Source organism: Melozone crissalis, unplaced genomic scaffold, assembly GCF_028551555.1.
Source record: "Melozone crissalis strain CALT ecotype California unplaced genomic scaffold, PUWL_Pcris_2 ptg000023l_1, whole genome shotgun sequence".
Classification (NCBI taxonomy): domain Eukaryota; kingdom Metazoa; phylum Chordata; class Aves; order Passeriformes; family Passerellidae; genus Melozone; species Melozone crissalis.
The window spans coordinates 8,068,780-8,089,349 of NW_026535801.1; the positions used below are offsets into that span (position 1 = coordinate 8,068,780).

The 20,570-nt window shown below is 41.0% G+C and overlaps 1 protein-coding gene across 1 annotated transcript; it reads left to right on the plus strand.

Moving 5' to 3' along the window:
- Positions 1-580: 580 nt before the first annotated feature.
- MYL1 (myosin light chain 1) lies at positions 581-18,396 on the plus strand. Its single transcript, XM_054278043.1, has 7 exons — positions 581-703; positions 11,241-11,268; positions 14,399-14,542; positions 16,106-16,279; positions 16,798-16,875; positions 17,356-17,408; positions 18,225-18,396. Exons 1-6 carry the CDS (start codon positions 581-583, stop codon positions 17,382-17,384), a joined length of 576 nt encoding a protein of 191 aa, XP_054134018.1. The 3' UTR covers positions 17,385-17,408; positions 18,225-18,396.
- Positions 18,397-20,570: the final 2,174 nt, after the last annotated feature.

Sequence of the window (20,570 nt, forward strand, 5' to 3'; positions counted from 1 at the left end):
TGATCTCCCCAGCCATGAAAGTCAAAATTACTGTTTGAAACTGAATCCTCCTGGAGTACTACACAGGCATGGGGGAAAAGGGGAAGGGAGGGAAGGAAAGAAAGATTTATTACTTAAGCAGAACTAAAATTCTGATTTAAAAAAGGACCGTTCAATCCATATCCAAATTTCAGAACAACAGCAGATCTGAAACTGGGCTTGTTATATTTCCTTCTCCTTTGCATGCATAAAAAAGACAGGGAGGTGGACTGTGTTTTAAAGGGGAAAAAAGTCCCTTGATCTCATGAAGCCCTGAACTCTTATATTCCATTTATAGCTCTAGCTAGAATGACATCCCCCTTGATTATCAGGCTGTCCAATCCAGCTGCATGTGTCAGGACTGTATGAGGCACTAAGTGAAATATATATATGCCCTTACAGGGTTTAGCACATCGGGTCCACCTCCAGGGTACAGGCTGTAGCTCATTCTGACCACTGCTCCTCTCCCAGGAATCACTTGTTAAGTGGTTTTTGTTTGGTTTTTTTTTTAAGTTTTTTTTTTTTTTAGGGCACTTTTACTTTCCAATTTAAGCAACACAAAATGGCACCAAAGAAGGACGTAAAGAAACCAGCGGCGGCCGCGGCACCGGCGCCTGCGCCAGCACCAGCACCAGCAGCACCAGCCAAGCCCAAAGAACCTGCCATCGACCTCAAGAGCATCAAGGTAAAGGGGGGAGCATGGCCTGAGGGGCCCAGGGGACAGGGAGCACAGTCCTGGCTGAGAGCTGCTCTGAAGGCTGGCCTGGGCTTGGTTCCGGTTTGCGGACTGCAGGGCAATGAATGAGGAACCTCAGCCCGTGGATTTGCCGAGCTGCCCCAGCTTTGGAGTGTTTCAGTAGCTGGAGGGTGTAAGGCATGGTGCATGATTTAACAAAGAGTGAAGCCTGGGATGACAAATGTTGGAGTGTGGACCTCAGAATTTTTTACCCAGTTGGTACCAGTCTCACCTGTTTGGTAAAGATAAATTTAAAATAAACACACAACAAAAAAAAAAAAAAAAACCCCAAATACCCTAAAGTAGGTACATGAAGACAGGAACAGGATTACTGAAACATGAAATACAATGTTTTCCCATTGCACTGTAGGAAACCCCATCTTTTATAGTTTAAAATTATTTTCCAAATTTTTGAACCACCTGATGACCCTTTGGTCATGTGTTTTGAGATCAGTATGACTTATCTTTAAAAGAAACAAAACAAAATAGTTTTAAAAAGAGAGATTTGGCAGTTTTGCCTATTTTCTTTTCATTTGCACTGTACAACAGACATTGGTGAGACCATGAGCAAGAAAGCCAGGGATGGAAGCATTTCAACTGATTTCCTCTCATCCTTATATGTTTGCTGAGAATTTATAATTTGCTGCAAATTGAAAGCAACAAAGAGAAGGAGTCTTTTGGAGGTTTCCTTCTGACTGCACTGTCATTTGTTCTCATAATATCTTTAGATTTTGCATGTCAACCAACATCACTAACTGTTGTCCTGACCCTTTGAAGAAAACTCCTCCATTTTGGGAGATTCTTTACTTGGGAAAGAGGAGAGGGAGGCTGAGCAGTTAAGAGATGAAGAGACAGACTAGTTTCTCTAAGTAGGACTATAAATAGTTATTCTCTACCTACCTGGCAAGCTGATTGGTCCCAGGACCAATTTGCTAAATTCTACAGAAAGAATCATGCCTATTATGGGTAAAAGAAGGACAAAGACTACTAATAAGATCTATACATAATGAATTGTATTTCAGATACTTTAATACATATAGTCCTGAGATGTTAAGGCATTTAGTGAAACTTCTCCAAGTTTACTTTAATTTTCCCAATCTATAGTCAGTATTTTTCTAAAAAAGTATATATCTTCTCATAAGACTGAAGCCGAAGCCATTGACAAGAGGAAAAAAAAAAGACATTTTGAAATACTTAGAATTTTGAAGAATAGATGAAAAACCCACAAGTTTTGAGCATACTGTCTGAAAATTAGATTAGGCCTCACATTGGACTAGATGATGGGGAACCAAGCTAGATTTCCTGCTAAATAAATTAATATTATTTGATAGCTTTCTATCTCCAGTAATCAGAAGAAAATAGAATTTTGAACTCCCTTGAACCTAGCTAATCTATCTTTGTAAAAACAATAATATATTATCAGCTAAAAAATGTCAAATTGCACTCTGAGGCATCTTTGCAGTTCACTCACTTACCCAAAGGAAATAGCAGCAAGAAATATGCACTGGTAGAACAGAGAGAACTCTCCACGTTTTGTCATATTCAGACTGATAAAAAAAGATAGAATTTAGGGAGACTTTCTTTTGACAGATACCAGACAAAATATTTTCTGCTGGGGTCCCAACCAACCACCATGGATGGTTACCACTTTTCCCAATTTGAGAGCTCAGGCAGTGAAGGGAAAGAATCCCAGGTTATAAGTAATTTGTCTAGAATATGTGGCAGAGTCAGGAATGAGTTTTCTGAGTCTTAGCCCAGTCTCTCAATTATTTCTCAGCACTTCCATTCAAACACCAAAGTCTCAGCATGATAAAAGTTCCAGCACAACTTTGGAGGCAGGGAGTAGGTAAAAACTAAGGTTTTGTCTGGGACTCGGTGAATAATCCTGACCCAGGGCTGTTTGCAGTGATTTACCAGACATGGAGACAAAACCCACATCACTTTAAAAAAGGGGATTCACTGGGCTGTGCTTCCCTCCTCAGGGAATTAGCAGCCATGGCAGAGCTTGCTGCTTGAGAGAGGTGACTGGGAATGTCAGGCTGAATGCCACAATGATTTGGGGAGCCACACAGCAGCTAAATGCACAGAAAGGCTTTGTTAGCTTTTATAGACACATCCAAGCCCCTTGCTACAGCTGGGGTGGGTAAGGGGAGAGCTGGGGCTTACAGCAGCCAAATAAGCCACATTTGGCTGTGCACCTCATTCTTAGTTGGCATCAGAAGTCATAGGCTCCAAAACAAAGATGGTGGTTTACAAACATGAGCAGTGATTCTCTTGGGGGTACCTCCCCACTCAGACACCCTTCTTGGCCCATCTTCAGGGAATCTGGTTTTCTGGACTTTTTGGAATACATATTTTGCAACTTTGGTGCTTTTTTCCCTCCTTCCTTAAGAGAGCTCAAGCTGGGTTTGTCTATCACCATCAGAAGCTGTGATAAAGTTGTGACAGGCCATTGACTCTTCTCTGTTCTTCACTGATCTCTTCAAATTAACCAAATTGGAGCAAATGTTTGGTGATTTGCTAGTGCCAACAGCACCTAATATAAGATGTTCTATTTTTCAGCAACATCTAATGACTATAAAACTCAGTAACAGGAATATTGGTAGACTCAAATCTCTTTTACAGCTCACCTTGGGCTACAGTATAACAGCCATAGGAAGAAAGTGAAGGCAGGGATGAAGAACTTGCTTTTTAATGGAAATGTGAAGACCTATTTCCTTCTACTCAGGGAACAGCTTAAAAACTCAATCTTTGCACAAGCCTTTCCAGACCAAATGTATATTTCCAGTTTTCCTTATTACTAATATGTCTTGGATTTGTATAGGCACAAAAGTTAAAAATTAAATAATAACTGAGAAGAGAACAGGGCAGTGGAAACAGCTGAGAGCCATCACTAGGAACCAACCATGATTAAAATTAAAATTACCATATAGATCATTTTTCTTAAGAGACCCCCAAGAATTCTGCAATTAAAACTGTGGCCCACGACTCTCCTAAAAACACAGCTTATGTGTTTTATCAACCACCTTCTCCCACACAAGCCTGAGTGAGAAGAAATGTTTAACTCATGAAAAGCACTACTGGGGGTCTATTTCTGCAACAACTGGGATGAAACATGAATGATGCAGATGTCTCATGCTTGGTTTTGCAAGTGAGAATGGGAAATGGATAAACTTCCCATTGCACAAATCTGTATAGCTTAGTTCCTATAACCAACATGAAAAGTATGTTGGTTTTCTGGTGGAAATTTAAGGGTCTTTCCCAGCCCTTGGACAGAGCCCAGGTTCATAAAATCAACTAGGATGTTTTGGGATGCAAATGCTGAAGATGCTGAGGGCAGTGCTTCACAGGCTGCCACTCTGCAGATGGTGATCTGGATGTGTCCTGACCTGGTGTCACACTAGGTCCTTTACTTCAAGGATACAGCTGAGTATCTTCTCTTGAGTACAGACAGACACTGGGCAAGTGTCCACACTGGAAGTGAGGTTAGGGGCACACAAGGCTTCCTATACCTGTATTTTCAAGACTCAGACACCATGATGTCAATTATGCCTTGCCCAACTGCAGATCAGACACCCAAATGTGTAGAAGAAAAACAATTAAAAGCTACCAACTAGTAAAGACTTGCTAAAATCTTGTGTAACTGTGTGATGCATGATGATGATGCCTGTTGCATGGATTGTTTCTAACTGCAGAGCTCTTAAGGCAGTAAAAAGTGTTTCTCCAAGCATCCTTATTTCTTGTTACATTCACCACTTGAGTAGGTCATCTCTGAAGAGATATTGCTTTGGATTTAACCAGAGAGAGAGAGAGAAACTCACTAAAATGCACTGACAGAAAGCTCCTGGGCTAGAGGGCAAGCAGCACTGCAAATATCAGCTGAAGCACTTGGAGAGCTGTTGTGCTGCAGACAAACTCCACATGAAGCTGTGAGAGCAGGAATGTCAACAGTGGCTTTGCTCAAGAGTGCTAAGGGCTTTTTTATGAGACAACAGGTTTTTTACTTGAAACTTTTGGCTCAGGTCTTCAAATTGTGCCTCTATCTCCAGCTATGACTCCAGAAGGATTCCTTAGGATGGGTGATCTGCTGGACAAGGTCACCAGTCCCAAGTGTCCTTACAGGTAGGAAGGGGACAAATGTCAATATGAATTCAGACTTAAGAGATGTAAAGTTGCCTCTCTGATGCCATCCAGACCAGCTTCCTGCTACTGCTTTGACCCAGCACCATCCAGGATCCAGCCCAGGACAGCCCCAGCCCCTGGCTCTGTGGACCTCAGCACTGACATGTCACAGCCCATGCTGCTGCCAAACCCAGGACAGGCAAGGCACAGCACAAAGGTGTCCCAGGAGAGGCACCTTGGACAAGGACTGCTGCACACCAAACATCCCCTGGGCACACTGTTGGAAACAACACACAAAAACCACAGCTTAGTTTTGTTTACAAAGCTTTCAGAAGAATTTTGCCTTCCTAAACTGCTGCTAAGCAAGAAGGCCATCAAAAGTAGAGACTACCCACATATATTAGTAGACATTTTTCCTTAATGTTGCTAACTGGAAAAATTGTTTGAAAAATAATGATATTTTTTGTTTAATTTAAACAAGACCCATTCTTGGTAATTCACAGCTTTAGCAGCATTTTTAAAAGAATACCTGTGGCCTTTGGATGCTCTGGTGAATGGCAGACTTTGGTAGAAACAGTGGAAAGCAAATTACACAAAATGTAACATTTTAAGAGCTCACAGGGTAACTCCAAGTGTTAACAGGAATTATGAGGCAGAACCTTAGACCCATCAAAACAACCCCACAATATTTCTAAAATACTGTTTTAAGCCCCTTCAGAGCACAGAGATGTTGTAAAAGATAGTAATAAGATACCTGAGTTAATCTTACATAAGGCAAGAAGAAGGTGACAAATTTAGCCAATGACAAGCAGAGAAAGAAGTTGTCTGTAAGGGGATCTGAAACAAGCAACCTGGAAATTTGCCCTTGTTTCACTAAGACTTTATTACATCTTATACCCACTGCCAAGAAGCACTTTCAGCTGGCTGGTTTACCACAGAGCATTTAAATGTCAAGTAGCAAGGGTTTAAATTACATTAATTCTCTAACAAGGCCACTGGGAGGCATGTTAAAACAAGAAATCCCTCCAAAAGTAGGGCTCCAGAGCGTCACATCTTGTCTGTCCCCTTGATTATACACATTCCAGCACAAAAGCAATTAGAAATGGGACATGTTTACAAATGAGCCCAGCTGAAGGCACTTTGCCCCCTGAAGCTGGAGAAATGTGATCAAGAGTGCAGCAAGAGCACGTATCACAGCCAGACATTTCAGAAGGGCATGTTAGTTAAACGTCAAGGCTCATCCAAAAGTTTCTGCACAGCTGCAAAGTAACTGTGACGGTTTAAAAAGCTATAAACTGGAAAGTGACACAAAATGCTAAGGAAAAAGGTCAAGTTAATCTGCAGTCAAGTAATTTAAACTCAGAGATATTTCTGAAATAGTCTTTCAAACCTCAGAGTATCTCACACATGCAATTTTTTCTCCTGTATTAATGGGGGTTGTTTTTATTCTTTCAATTGTGTTTCTAGGCAGCTCTGTTCTCAAAACAGACCTCAGTTTCTCAAGAACTCTTCTTCTTCTAATGTTTCTCTGCCTTGTACAGCAGGAAGCTAAATCCATCAGGCTGTTAATTCTTACTCTCTAAAACCTGTGGCATTGATTGCACAAGTTATGGAACTGAGGTGAGGGATGGGAAAAGGCCAACCTGCTTTTCAGAGGGGTTTGGAAGCTGTGTAATCCTGAACTCAGTGATGTGTACTAGAAAAGATGTGCAGCTGTATTAATCAAGGAGCAGACATTAATAGTGAGCAGGTATCATATAAACTACTGTAGGTACAATCCTATCTTAACTTTATTTAAAAAAAAAAAATTTAAAACCTTCCAGTCCTGAATAGAAGGCTAGATTTCAATGAGTATCCTAGGAGAATCTCAAATTTTCTCGTCTCTGATTTTCCAAGATATCCAGCATGTCTTAGTCTCTTTTAAAGAGACAGCACCTTGAAATAGCTGGTAATTCTCTAATGAACTTCTAAGATGATCTATTTCTTGTCATTCATGCAAAAGGTGACAAACAAATGGAGCAGTTTAATGCTTTAACTCCCAGCAGTACCTTCTCCCAGGGTTTTCCATCCTGTCCAGACCTTTCCTGAGTTACAGGGAGCACAAGGTAGGTGCCCTTCAGCACAGCTGTGCTCAGTCCCAGTGCCCACCATCCTAAAGAGGTGAGCACAGCATCACACTGCAAAGCTTGGGGCCCTAAGGCACAGAAACCAATGATTTGTGGGGAATCAGGAACTCTGTTAATAATTTGGAAATTTTTGTGGATTGAGTCTCCATTTAGCTGGTGAAAAAGAGTTGCACACAACCCCATCAGCCCCACCCTTTAACTGGGACCTGTTCAAAATATCTCTGGCAACAGAATTACTAGAAAGTAGTCACAGACAATGCAAGGAAAAAACAAATTAAAAAACCAAACTCAAAACACACTACCTTTTTCTTTGGCACAGATAGCCCTCTGGATAACAACTCTGCCCATAGGGCGACATGAAATTAGAGAAATCCAAGTAGTTCTGGTCTTTCTGTGGGTTGCAATTGCTTCAACCTCTCATTCTTTTTGCTGGGGTGGGGCATTCAGTTTTTGTTAAACTGAGCTCCCTGAAATATCAAAATCATCCCTAAAGCCTCAAGACTCAGTGTCCTCTGACAATGCAGAGAACACTGCCAAGATCAGAACAAAGACCAGATCACTGCAAAATACTTCTTTGTCCCTTTTGAGTTTTCTGAAAGCTCCTTTTAGAATTGGAAATCTCACCTTTAATTTCTTTTAAAGAGTATTTGAAATTTTTTTCATCTAGGCCATTTTATAGCTGCCCTTATTGAAAGCAAGTACACTTTAACCCCCTCAACAGCTCTATTGTCTTAGAGCAGATTCTTAATTTAAGTGAATGCAACATGCCCATGCTAAAATATTCCTCCCAGTAAAACTCTGTCTAGTGAGATGTTATTCAAGTATCCGCATTAAAATGACGGGCTGATACAGTGCACTAATTTTTCCTTATCTGAACTCTGAGCCAAACTCCTATATGATCAAAAGACAATCAGCTTATATGTAGACCCCTCTCAGCTGATAATATTTGATAGCCCATTGAAGCCAGATAACTAATCCAGGTATCTGGTTTTTATGCCCAAGACAAGTGCACTGCAATTATTTTCTGCTTGGCATCTTTTGGAATGAGTTTTGTTGTAGCCAAACATAAAACCTACCTGTTCAAGAGAAGGAGTCTAAGTTTTCCCTAAAACAAAACCAAAAAACCAAACCAAAAAAAAAAAAAAAACCAAAACAAAAAACAAATTTAAAAATTCAAATCTCTTTTCAGGGGAACATTTCCTAGTTGCCAGCACTGGAGAACAAGATGCTGAAGGCAGAAAGAAAATTCCACAAAAAGCAACATACTCCATTGACCTAGACACCATTTCAGTCTTTCAAAAGCTCCTCTATTAATGCATGGGGACTGATGGCCAAGGTCTTGAGGATTTTTCTCACTCACCTGAATTCCAGCCCCAGCCAGTGTAAATCAGGAACTCTGCACTGTGCTAAACCTGTCAGCAAACCCAGGGCAAAACCATCAGGCCCCTTTCTATGCAGCCACACCTGATTGTGGCTACACCATTGTGAACACATCCCTGCAAAGCATTTTTGCTATTACAAATAGCAAAAAAACATCAAAACCCAGCAACAAACTAACCAAAAGCAAAGAATGTTAGTAGAGCTTTTTTCATACTCAGTATATTTCCAGATATTTCTAAAAAATTGCAAATAATTTGTTCCAACAGAGCTTTTTCCATCTAAAATGGCAAGCTCAGAAAAATCTTTGCAGTTGCATCTTTTTTTCTTTTTTAATAGGAGGTAGGAGGTTAGTATCTCAAATCCACCTAATTTGATTGCTCAGTTTTGTAACAACAGTAAAAATAATCTGATTGGATTTGATTCTCTCATTCAGAGTATTCAACATACTGAAAACACGGTGGTGGAGGTTATGCTTGTCTTCAGGAGAAGAGCAAGCTACAGGAAAAGGTTTTTCTCACTATCACATTTCATCTTTAGACAACCAGGAACAGTCACTTCTTAGCAGGGGCAACCAATAGAAATTAAAAGGGGGGATTTGAGTTCAGAACTGGGAGTCTGCTGTTGTCACACAACTATTCCCACCCTGGCTTCATGACACTCTTGATCTTGTTGAGGCAACAGGGAATGGAAGAAGCTTGGAGCAAAGTTTGCCAATCCTTTTACAAGTCATAACATCCATTGAGGTATTTGACCTGGTCTTGGGGGATGCTGCATGGTGGGCCTTGGTCTTTGCTACCAAAGAAACTGCAGCCTCTACCTCCTACTCCTTGCAGGCCCCCCATGACCACCCTGCAACCCAAAAAGCAGGTACACCTTTCCCCACTGTGAACAGTCATCCTTCCAGTTCACAAAGGCTTTTGGGGTGCTTAGCTTCTATCACAGCTTCTCCTTTACCTCAACCTCACAAACACCTGAGCAGCACCACATCTGTACAAACCTGGGAGATCTAAACCCAGCATCCTGGTGCCCTGCCTAACCTAAGCTCCAGAGGAAAAGTATCCTAGAGATCCCAGGCTCCTATGAATACAGATTTCCCACTGCCCAGCAGGGTACATCTACACATTAGCCACTAACTTCATACAATTGGTTCTAAACTGCACAGATCATTTTTCCATTTAAAATGTTAAAAATTTGGAAAATGTGATCAGAGGAAGAGCTTCCCAGAAGGATTGTTAGCTTCTTTGTTGACAGATAACTTTTCTGCTCAGTGTCAACAACTGGAGCAGACCGGCAGCAGTACTACTCATGTTGGGCACTGGATTATCCATGGAAGGGGTTGAACAAAGCCCAGCAAAGATATGGGGACCATTCAGCTGCATCTCACCCATCCTGCAAGCCACGTGTGGAACCAGCCAGCTCCTCACCCTCACTGCTCCTGACTCTACAGCTTATCAGAGAAACAGAATCCTTCCCTATAAGGAAGTCTTGGTAGGTCTGGACAAGGAATATCTCCTCCTGATGGTATGGACCCAGAAAGTGCTGACATGAATCAAACTTATTGCTTGTCACTCCCTGCCCCTCTTCAGCCCCCTAAAAATAGCCATCATAAGATGTCTATCAAGACATGGATCCTCCTGTCACTTTGCCCTAAGAAAGCTAAAGAACTCGCCAAGGGGAGGGACCTCTTCCTTCTGACACCTAATCCAGGCAATGCCGTCAGCACTGCCAGATAAATAAGGGGAAGAAAGGCAAGGGAAGCAGGACCACTCTCAAGACCTCCCAGCTAATCCTTCCTGCTGTCCGCTGCTCTGCATTTCCAACTCAACCATGGTGGGTGCACTGCAATAGTTAGCAGCCAGCCAATGTAGTTTACAGAAGTAAATAGGGCTTCTTGCCCACGTTAGGTCTTGGGGGGTGGGGGAAGGACAGTCCAGGAGACAGTTTAGGTTTGCTTGGTTTTCCTGTTAAAACCTAAAGGCTTTCCAGTTAGCCTCCAGTTCTGAATCAGGCAACAGTAGTGGTGCAGCTCCCACAGCTTCTGACAGAAGGGTTACAATTTCCTAAGCTTTTTTTAATCAAATGCAACCAGCTAAAGTGGTGAGGAAAAATCATATTTTATATAAACAAATATCATATATTGGTACTTTACGAAACAGCATGCAAAAAAAAACTAATTTGAGACATAAAGTTTAAGGGAATAATTTAATTTCTATGTTAATAAAAAACAGCTGCTTGTTTAGAAATATTACTTCAAATTGTATAACTAAAATGGATCTATGGCAAAACAGTAAACGGACCTGATGGTAATTAATTAGGGTTTTTTTTAGTGAAGAGACTTTCTATTTTTGTTGCTTCTTGCCACAGATCTGTTATTTCCTAGGTTGTAGATTTTAAGGAAAACTTTAAGAATAGACTTGCTGGCGTATTTTTATGCAGGAAGTTGCTAGATTAGGTTGCTATGGCCTAACTACATTAGGCAAGACAGAAGTGAAAGCCTCTGGTACCTGGTGCTATTTACTTTCTCTCAGTGCATTTTCAGCAGTACTAGTTCTCTTTTCTCTCTCTCTTTTTCTCCCCAACTGCAGTCCTTCTCTGCTGATGAAATCAATGGTAAGTGAAATCAAAGTTAAACTTTACCAGGGGGAAGGAGGGGGAACAAAATGGCTACCAAATGCTAAATATTCACTAGCCTTAAGAGCTCTTTTGCTATCTGCATTACTTCTGCACATTTGACAGGCCACTTTTTTGCTCTTCTGGAAGATGACACATGGATTGAGCTGGATGCTTTAGAAAACACACAGGTTCTCCCCCAGCCCCCCTTCCTAAGCTATTTTTTGTGATTGATTTCCTTCCAACAGATCGAGTTCTCCAAGGAGCAGCAGGATGGTAAGTTACAAGAGAGCTGATACCTTTTACATGTGTGTGGGTTCAAAAAGAGCTGCAGGCTCTTTTTAAGAAATTAACTTTTATAAAACAATGAGCTCAGACTTTATCTGATATAAACCACCACACTCTTGACTTCAGGGCAGGACTTATGCTAAACAAGAAGGTGGCTGTAGATCTACATGTAATTTATCTGGATGTTTGCTTACATGCTGTCTGAACTGAGAAGTTTATACCATGGTACCAAGAGGAAAAACACTGTCTCTACTTACTGAACATTCTTCACTTGTGCTCCTGTTCTGGCTCTTCACAAGGATGCTGAAAATAAGTCTTGACAGTCCCAGGGGAAATAGGCAGAAGGAGAACAACAGAAGGAGGAAGTGGGCTGAAAATTTAACTTAGCTGCAGTGACTTTGCAATCTCACATGAACAGAAGATGCAAGAGTTCTGTATGTCACTTTTACCAGGAGGTGTTCTGGAGACTGTTTTACTGTAAAACATTCTTTAAATATGGAAAGAGTCAGCAAATAAGTGAGTTGTGCAAACTGCTGCTTACACAATGGTGTGGATATGCTGCACTTCTTGAGCATCTTGCTATATTCTTTGATTCACAAGCAACTTGCAGCTTCCAAATCTTTTGTTTCAATCTTCTAGAAAGAGATAAAAAACCTGACATGAACAATAATTCTCACTGAAGCTCTGGAAATTTAATTTTAAGTGTTTCAAATAGGCTAAGAGATGCATTTGGGCTATATCAAGTAATATTTAAAAATGTAAAAAAATCAGTAGCCCATACAGTAGACTGAAGAAAGTGTTTAGAAAGGAAGATACAATGATTTCCTAGAAATTCAGAGGGAGTGGAATAGCCAGAAACAGGTCTTGAGAGAGCTCTAAACTTTGTGAAGATGAGCCTGCTCTCGGTGACTCCATCAAAGCAACAAGGAGAGATACAGTGCAGCAAGTGAGAAAATTCTCTTCTTGCAGTCCAAACTCTCTTGGTCACAAAAAAAGTCATTTGGACTCTTCCTTCCTTCTTGATTCTGAAAATTTTACAAAAGGTTTGGGTGGGTTCATGGAAAAATGTCCTCAATTCAAAGCTGCTGGCAATATTTTGAAAGCAAAATATTTCTTTTGGATTCCCTATACATTTCAGATCATCCAGCTGCTGTAACTTTACAATGGCTGAACCAAGCAGCAGAGCAAATAGAAACTACTTGAGAAAGGGAGAATTTCCCAGGAGCAGATATGCCCAGCCTCAGTAACAATTTCTATTTGCACAGGCTGATGCCCCAGCAGCTGGGTAGTACTATCCTCAGACAGACTTTGAACATGCTTGCTCCAGCAGAGCTATAAACTAGGACTGGCCCTTAAAAAAATAAAAATAAAAAATTCAAAATAAAAACTTCAAAATAAGAACCCACAGCAAAGATATATTGCAGTGAAATGCATGCCTGAGAGACAAAAATCAATCAGTCCTTTTCTCCAAGCTGGGGAGCTGTGTTCAGAACTCAGTGACCATAAAACTTGATGGGATTTACAAAATGGAGAAACTCTCCTGATGGCTTTGCTGTTAGCACACTGGCATTGTTTTATACCTCACTGCAGCTAAATGTCATTGATTTAGTAGATGAAAGATCAGATCATACAATATAAATTACTACAGCTCCACCCATCTCAGCTGCTGGGGCTGATATCAGGAAGCTCTGCACTGGTCCAGAAGGCCATAATTTCATACCCTGCAATGAAAGCTGCACGGAAAGAGAGGTAGCAGCAAAGGGTTATAGGTGTCTCACATGAGACAGTAAGAGGATTAGTTTCACATGGATTAGATTACAGCCTAGCAGGCTGACACTGTGGATCAGCACTTTTACTGGGTGTCAGCAACAACTCCATGGTGGTACAAGGAAGAGTAAAGCAAAACCATAAATACCTCTGCATCACGTCCCCAGCACAAGATGAATGAAGACATGATCTGAAATGTGGCTTCTTATTCCTAAACCTGCCCCAGAGCAGAATGAACATTACACAGGCTGTGGAACACAAAGCCTGTGTGGCTGCTGGATGAGAATCATGACCAAGGAAAAGACATTTTACTCAGTTTACTTGGAGCTCAAGCACAGCATCATCAGACACTGCAGTGCAGAACAGATCAACAACACAAACCAAGATGCTTGTGGCATATGGGGTTCAAAGACAGCTTTTTAGCCACCCAATTGTCCTTTGTCCCATCCTCTTTTTTTAAAGCCACACTTCTTCATTCAAATTCTCTAAAAAGCCAAAAAATAGAGTAATATGATTGACATGGAACTTCACAACAGAAGATGAAGGCTGGTGATGCAGTGAAGGCAACTACCTGTGCTGATTTTTGTAGGAGAAATGCCCCTGTACCCAAAGGTCTTGTCCAACAAGGGGAAATAAGTGAACACTGATCACTTGGCAGCACTGAAAGAAGTAAAGTGAAGTCACAAAGTGAACACACTGGAAATGCACAGGACAAAGCACCACATGAGTAATTCCACTGGAAAAGTGGAATATTCTTGCATCTGTAAGAAGCAGGGACAAACTACAAAGAATAGATAAAAAGAGGGAACAAACATGTTTGGAAATCACACTGTAAGACAATTTTAAGGTAAAACAACAGTAAAAGCATTTGAAATCCACCTTCAAGTTTCTTTTTAGCACTGTGTAGTTGAGGTGCTGGGATTGCAGGCAGAACCCACTGAAGCAGGCAAAGGTTTTGCACTGCCAGGCTCTTGAGAGTCCCAGTTCTCTGGAGAGATAAGGTGGAGTGGATAACAACATTTTACCATCTGCTGCTACATCATGTGAAGGAACCTGTTCTTGAATGACAGTGTTGGTAGAGAACTTATCTTTCCCTGTCCTTGAAATAGATACAGGGTCAATCAAAAAGCTATTGATGGCTATTACAGCCAGGAAAGACATGAAAGGTAGATATAAAAGTTTAAAAATAGTGAAACCAAAATGTCAGAGGGGAGGAGTTTTTCTTGGGACTATGGGCCAAAGATTCCCCTGGCTAACTCCCCTGGAGTCAGTGGAACAGTGCCAGGAAACAGCAGGCTCACATCTTTGTCAGCAGGGAGCTGCCTGGCTCAGTGTTGCTCTTCTCTTGCAGACTTCAAGGAAGCCTTCCTCCTCTTTGACAGGACTGGTGATGCCAAGATCACCCTCAGCCAGGTTGGCGATATCATCCGGGCACTGGGGCAGAACCCGACAAATGCAGAGGTCAACAAAATTCTGGGGAACCCCAGCAAAGAGGGTAAGTGCCCTGCTGTCCTTTTGGGCTGCTCCTGAGATTGGGGACAGCCATCACACAACAGCAATAGTCACAGCAGGAGAGAGGGGAGCTTGTGCTCTGGTGGGGAGCAACAATTAATGGTATTTCACTCATTCCTTTGGAAGAGAATGATGCTGATGGGGAATAGAGGAAAACCTGCTTAAGACATGGAGAATTCTCTGTAAGGACTGTTTTGGTGTGAACTCAGTGTAGGTATAGCACACACTCATTGCCCACAGTCCATTAGTGCCCCAGCCTTTGCTTGGAGAGCTGTGGGTCCATTTCTAACAACTTCCAGTCCTTCCACTGCAAGGACTTCTGCAGAAGCCAAGACATTCCCTGGGACTGGAACCCCACCTGTATATTTCAGCTGACTGGAATGATCTTCCCAAAGCTCCTACAAACATGGGCACACCGAAGCATACATTGGTCATTTATTACTGAAGCCATTTTTAAATTCTTTTTCCTCCTTTTTAGAGATTAAAAAAAGGGTAAATACTATATTCCCCTCATTTTAACAAGGGCCTAGAAGCAGGTGATCCCCGATTTCAGTCACACAGGCTAAATTATATTCACATCCTCTGGCCTGGCAAAGACAACTCTGAGGAACAATTCAGAAAGCGTTGGTACCAGCAGGAAGCATTGAGGGCTAACACAGAGGTAAAATCATACCAGGACTTTCAGTGATTCCAGCAATAACTGACAATGACTTTGATATAGCTGCATAGTAAAATAGGTTTTGTAACAACTGTGAAGTGAAAAATTCCTGCCCATTTATGTCCATCTATTATATTTTGTTGCTGTCCAGATGACGGCTGGCAATGGAAAGATCCAGGAGGGAGGGAGAATGAATAAAAAAAAGGTTATTTTATTTAGCAGCTCAAAAAAACCCCCAAAAAACTCAAAAAAAACCCCCAAAACAAATGAAAATGAGAAACACTTGGGGAAGTTCTCACTGAGGACTACAAATTTTGGCTCATGAGAGGAAAGGGGTTAGATGGACTAAGCTCAGGAGGTCTTAAACCTCCATTGTGGACATGCCCAAATTTACTATTGGCAACCCACAACTATGTACTTTCCTAGTTCTACTTAGTTTATTCTTTTGCTAATAGGCTCTGCCACCACATCCAAGAGACCCTGAAGAGGTCAGTAACTTGTGAGCAACCTCAGCATCTTGTCTAAGACCCCTCATCCCACTCTGGTTACATTTCCTCCATTGCTGGGGCTCAAGATTTTTGTTTGACTGTATTCTACAGTTCCCTCACTCCCCAAATTTTTCAAAGATTAACTCACATGGCAAATTTCATTTCTGAAAGAAAAATAAAGCATACAAAGGTATGTGAGAAGGATCATGGATGTGAAAACTAAATCATAGGATAAGAGAATCCACATTCTGCAAAAGAACTGTCAACTTCTGAGGCAAAGTCTAGAGTAAAGGCTACAAAGAGCTGTGAAAAGGAGAGCTCTCCCACATTTGAGGGCAAATATACCTAAGTAATACACTTACAAACACCTAGCATGTAACAACTGGTGGTTTTTTCCCAGAGATGAATGCCAAGAAGATTACTTTTGAGGAGTTCCTGCCCATGCTGCAAGCAGCTGCCAACAACAAGGAACAGGGCACCTTTGAAGACTTCGTTGAAGGTCTGCGTGTCTTTGACAAGGAAGGCAATGGCACAGTCATGGGCGCTGAGCTCCGCCACGTGCTGGCTACTCTGGGTAAGGATCATCCTCTCTGCAAGCACTTCAGAGCTGCTGCTCTTTGCAGGCATGAGAGAGGAAGGAAAGGTAGCCCAAACAGTTTGAAGAGGTAGGAGGCTACCAAGTCAGACAAGACTTTGGGTTTCCTTAACTGTGAATCCACAAAGAAAGCAAACACAGCTTTGGGGTTCCCACTAAAGTCCAAAGGAAAAGGCTTATGATATCTAAATTCAGACAAGATGTTAATAGTGACTTATTTGATGAATAGAGAGAAAAGTCTGTACATCTCAGTGACATAACACAAATGGACAAAAGTAGAGGATTTGCTGTACAGAAATTTCTTTACTCTGTAGGAATAACTAGAATTCCTATGCATATATGTCTCTGTCTTCTAAAGAAAGTTAAAAGTCATTAAGCTCATGTCCTATATAGGTGTTTTTTCACTAACTCAGAAAATAAGAAAAGCCTTTGGAAAAGCTGTAGGTTTCAGCCTCAGTTCTGTGTGGAAGAATGAAACGAGTTCTCTCCACTCCCAGGTGAGAAGATGACAGAAGAAGAAGTAGACGAGCTCATGAAAGGTCAGGAAGACTCAAATGGCTGCATCAACTATGAGGGTAGGTGCAAGAGCTCAACACCCATCCTACACTTCTCCTTTCTCTTACAGTTTCATTACAGTGGGCATTTATCTTCTCAGGCAGACCATACAAAGCTCCAGCTGAGTTAGGTCAAAGGCCCTGTGTGTGAGAACAAGCATGGCAATGTGCTCATCCTGCAGCCACACCATGCCAAAGACCCCATTCAGACACAGCACAGGAGGCTGTTCTGGTCAACACCAAATCTCTGAGCTCTGACTTTCTGTAGAGCAGTTGCAGTGATTGTATCCAATAGCTACTGTCTTATCCCATTTAAGCAAGAAGAGAACTTGATTTGTACAACATTAAACACTTAAAATTTTCTGTCACCATATCAGATCAAATCCAACCAGGTACAGATTTTTAATGCCATCCACTCATGAACAGCTTTTAATTTTAGGGCTATTTCCCAAAGTAATATTTGCTGCTCCTTATAACTAGCATATCTGTATTTTTCCACAGCATTTGTAAAGCACATCCTGTCAGTCTAAGAGGAATTCTCCAGGTACCAAATGGTATGTTCTTCTCATTTGTACACTTAACTTCATCTGCTTGCTATCCATAAAGGCTTCTATAGACCCATGGCCAATAGAGCTACAAAACCATGTCACCAACATTTCCCCAACAATATGAAAAGAATAAAATGAGACTGTTGTCCAAAAGCAAAGATAGCTGGACTGCAGGTTCCTTGCTCTTGTTCACAGCCCTGTAACTCACTGGAGTTCAGTAGATTTTTCAAACACAATGCAAATTGACAACCTGAGACATTTATCCTACAAGCACAATTGAGATTGTTTTTAAATGGAAATCAAAGCAACACCTTCCAATAATTTGTAGATTTCTAATAAGACAGAGCAGCCTGAATACTCACATGAGCTACTTGAGAACAAAATAATCTTCAAACAAAATAATCATCTGAAGAAGAATATTGTCACAGAAGAATATTGATCAATAACCAAAAGAGGGCTTCAAAAGTACAGATTTTTAGAAGTGCTAAAATTATTTAGCACTTCTCCTACAAGCAGGGGAAAATAAAAACAACAACCCCTCCCTGCCCCATAGCCTTTATATGTCACTTTTTTGTCCAGAGGTTGGGGGGAAAACCCAAAAAAATCACAAAAAACAAACAGCAAAACAGCGGCTGTCTTTAAAATACAAACAAACTTTTGTGGGTTTATGTGAACTGTCAGTTATTCTACCCAAGGAAATACACATTCCCAACTGTATGAAACAAACACCTCAAAACAGAAATCAAGGGGTCAGTTTGTCACTTTGCAATTGTTTCTTCAGCTAACATTAACTTCAAATACAACTCTCCCATTCCTTCCCAGAACAAGCCAAAATTAGAAAGACCAGATGGCACCCAAGATTTGCCTGAAATTCTTGCTCAGTCTGTCACCATCAACATGGAAACTGCATAGAACTGGATGATAAGACTCCAACCCTACCATTTTTTTACCAGCACATCCATGGATATCACCTTTGGTCATTGAAAAAACCACATGGTGGGTTTTTTTTGCTTTTTCCAAAGCAAACTACATGGAATAAACTCTACCATCCAGGGTCCATCCATCCCAACCATCTCTTTCCATGTTATTTGCATTGAAACAATGTAATTTATTGGAAAAATAAAACATCCATAAATCCTTGTGGTCACTTTGAGGCTATGAAGTCTTTTTTTTCCCCCCATGTGTTCAAACCCACTCAAAACAGCATTCAGCAGTTAATTCATTTTCCCTGTACATTGCATACCATAAAAATAAAGTTTTATAAAAAGTATAAATATGGACATTTCCAGTATCACTTGACTTGGTCTCAATGAAAAATTCTTTGGGGTCTGGGAGGAGGAATAATTAATTAGGGCACTATCACCAGCATCATTTTTGGGAGAAGAAGACCTGGTATCTGTTGTCAGAACATCTCCAAAGATGGTAAGATCCAAAACTAGGAAGGATGGCCCTGCTGCAGGGGACTGTGCAGAGCCACTTTTCCCAGCCAAATCTCCTCTGTACTGCTGCAAGAGCAGGTAAGCAGCACTCTCAGGAAAGAATCCTCCCTGCTGCCTTTATTTACAGCTTTGGGCACAGCTAGAAAGAGCAACCAGAAGTTACAGACACTCTGTATCTGGGAACAGGCCCAGCACCAAGCCAGAAGAGGCCAACTATCCCTGCTGCAGCAAAACTGGGAATAGCCATTGCTCAGGGAAGTATTGTTACATCCCCGCCCTTAAATAAAGAGAGCTCCTCTCTCTTCCTTAAGTGTTCATGAAACTCCTTTAATCCCCATCTGGGTATCAGCCTGTTCTATTAAAATCCTACCTTGCCTTATTGAGCTGCTATGCACGAAATGGCCATAACTCAAGTGCCAACAGGTGCAGGGGGGGGTGGCTGGCACCAGAATAAACCACAGCCGCTCAAACAACAGCTGTCTCTTCTCTGAGGCTTCCCAAAGAATCTCCATTTAAACCCTCACCATGCTGGCACACAGGGCCAAATGAACCTGGGAATTCCACCCTGCCCAGAGACTTCTGCCAGCAGATTGCTTACAAAGGGTTGAGGTTGCTACACTCAAAATGCAAAAAAAAAAAAAACAAAAACAAAAAACCTGGATAGAAGGAAGAAGTAAAAAGGAGTTATTAAACTTTGTCCTGAAAGGGCAATTTTAAAAAGTGCAGGATACATGAGCAGACCCAAAACACTGCTTGCTACACATCCTCAACATCCTGTCTGTACACCCATGCTCCAAGCAGTTTCTCTTTCCAAGAAACTGTGGACCTCAGTTGGGAATGGAAAAACTGAAAACCAAACCAACATTTCATATATCTATCTATCTATCTATCTATCTATCTATCTATCTATCTATCTATCTATTTATATTTATATGCTGTCAGCCTCTTTTTCACACAACACTGATATATGGTCACAAACCTGCCTAGTCCAAGGCTGGACAAGGCCCTAAAGGAAAGGCTGAATTTTCCATCACAGGTTTTTTTGGGAATTGCAAGTTTTACTAAGTTCTGAAATATTTGGGGTTCAGGCAACTAACAAAGTCAGACAACTTCTCACCATCATAGAAGCAGTTCTTAAGCAGTTTTAAAAACTAGCAGTTTTAAGCTCACTAGTTTTTAAAAACTCACATTCAAAATTTTTTTAAAACAAAATGCCAGATTATGGGACATAATGAGGCTGACATTATTTCTCTGGATTCTAATTGCAAGGAATCAAGGTAATACTAATTACATTACTCTTGCTCCTCAAAGATTAAAGTGCAAATAATTGTTGCAGACAAAACTGATGAAAACAAAGAGAAAACTCCTTTACTATTAAACTGAGGTCAAGCCTCAGAGTATTTCATAGAGCTGTACAGGCAGTGGATTTTTATGCTATCCAAAAGTTTTAGCAATTTTTAAATATTTCTGCCCTTAATTGACACAAATATTTCATTCTCATAAGATCTTAAATAATTCAGTCATTTATAAAGAAAAGCAAATACTTTATATACTACTAGCCTCTTTCAGCTAGTGACAGCTTCAACATAAACCTTTTTATTTATCCATTTTAAAAATTAAGAAACAAGATGATTTGGAAACCTAGTGACAAGGGATTTGGGGGGCTTTTTTGAGAAACGCACAAAACTGTATTAAAATCAGCTTTGATTTCATCAATAAATCCCATTGA

Bases quoted from the DNA above. Each gene is read 5' to 3' on its own strand.
- MYL1 (XM_054278043.1), top strand. From the start codon at position 581: ATGGCACCAAAGAAGGACGTAAAGAAACCAGCGGCGGCCGCGGCACCG. The intron at 704-11,240 runs GTAAAGGGGGGA...TCCTTCCAACAG, and splicing joins TCGACCTCAAGAGCATCAAG to ATCGAGTTCTCCAAGGAGCA. The intron at 16,876-17,355 runs GTAGGTGCAAGA...ATTTTTCCACAG, and splicing joins TGGCTGCATCAACTATGAGG to CATTTGTAAAGCACATCCTG.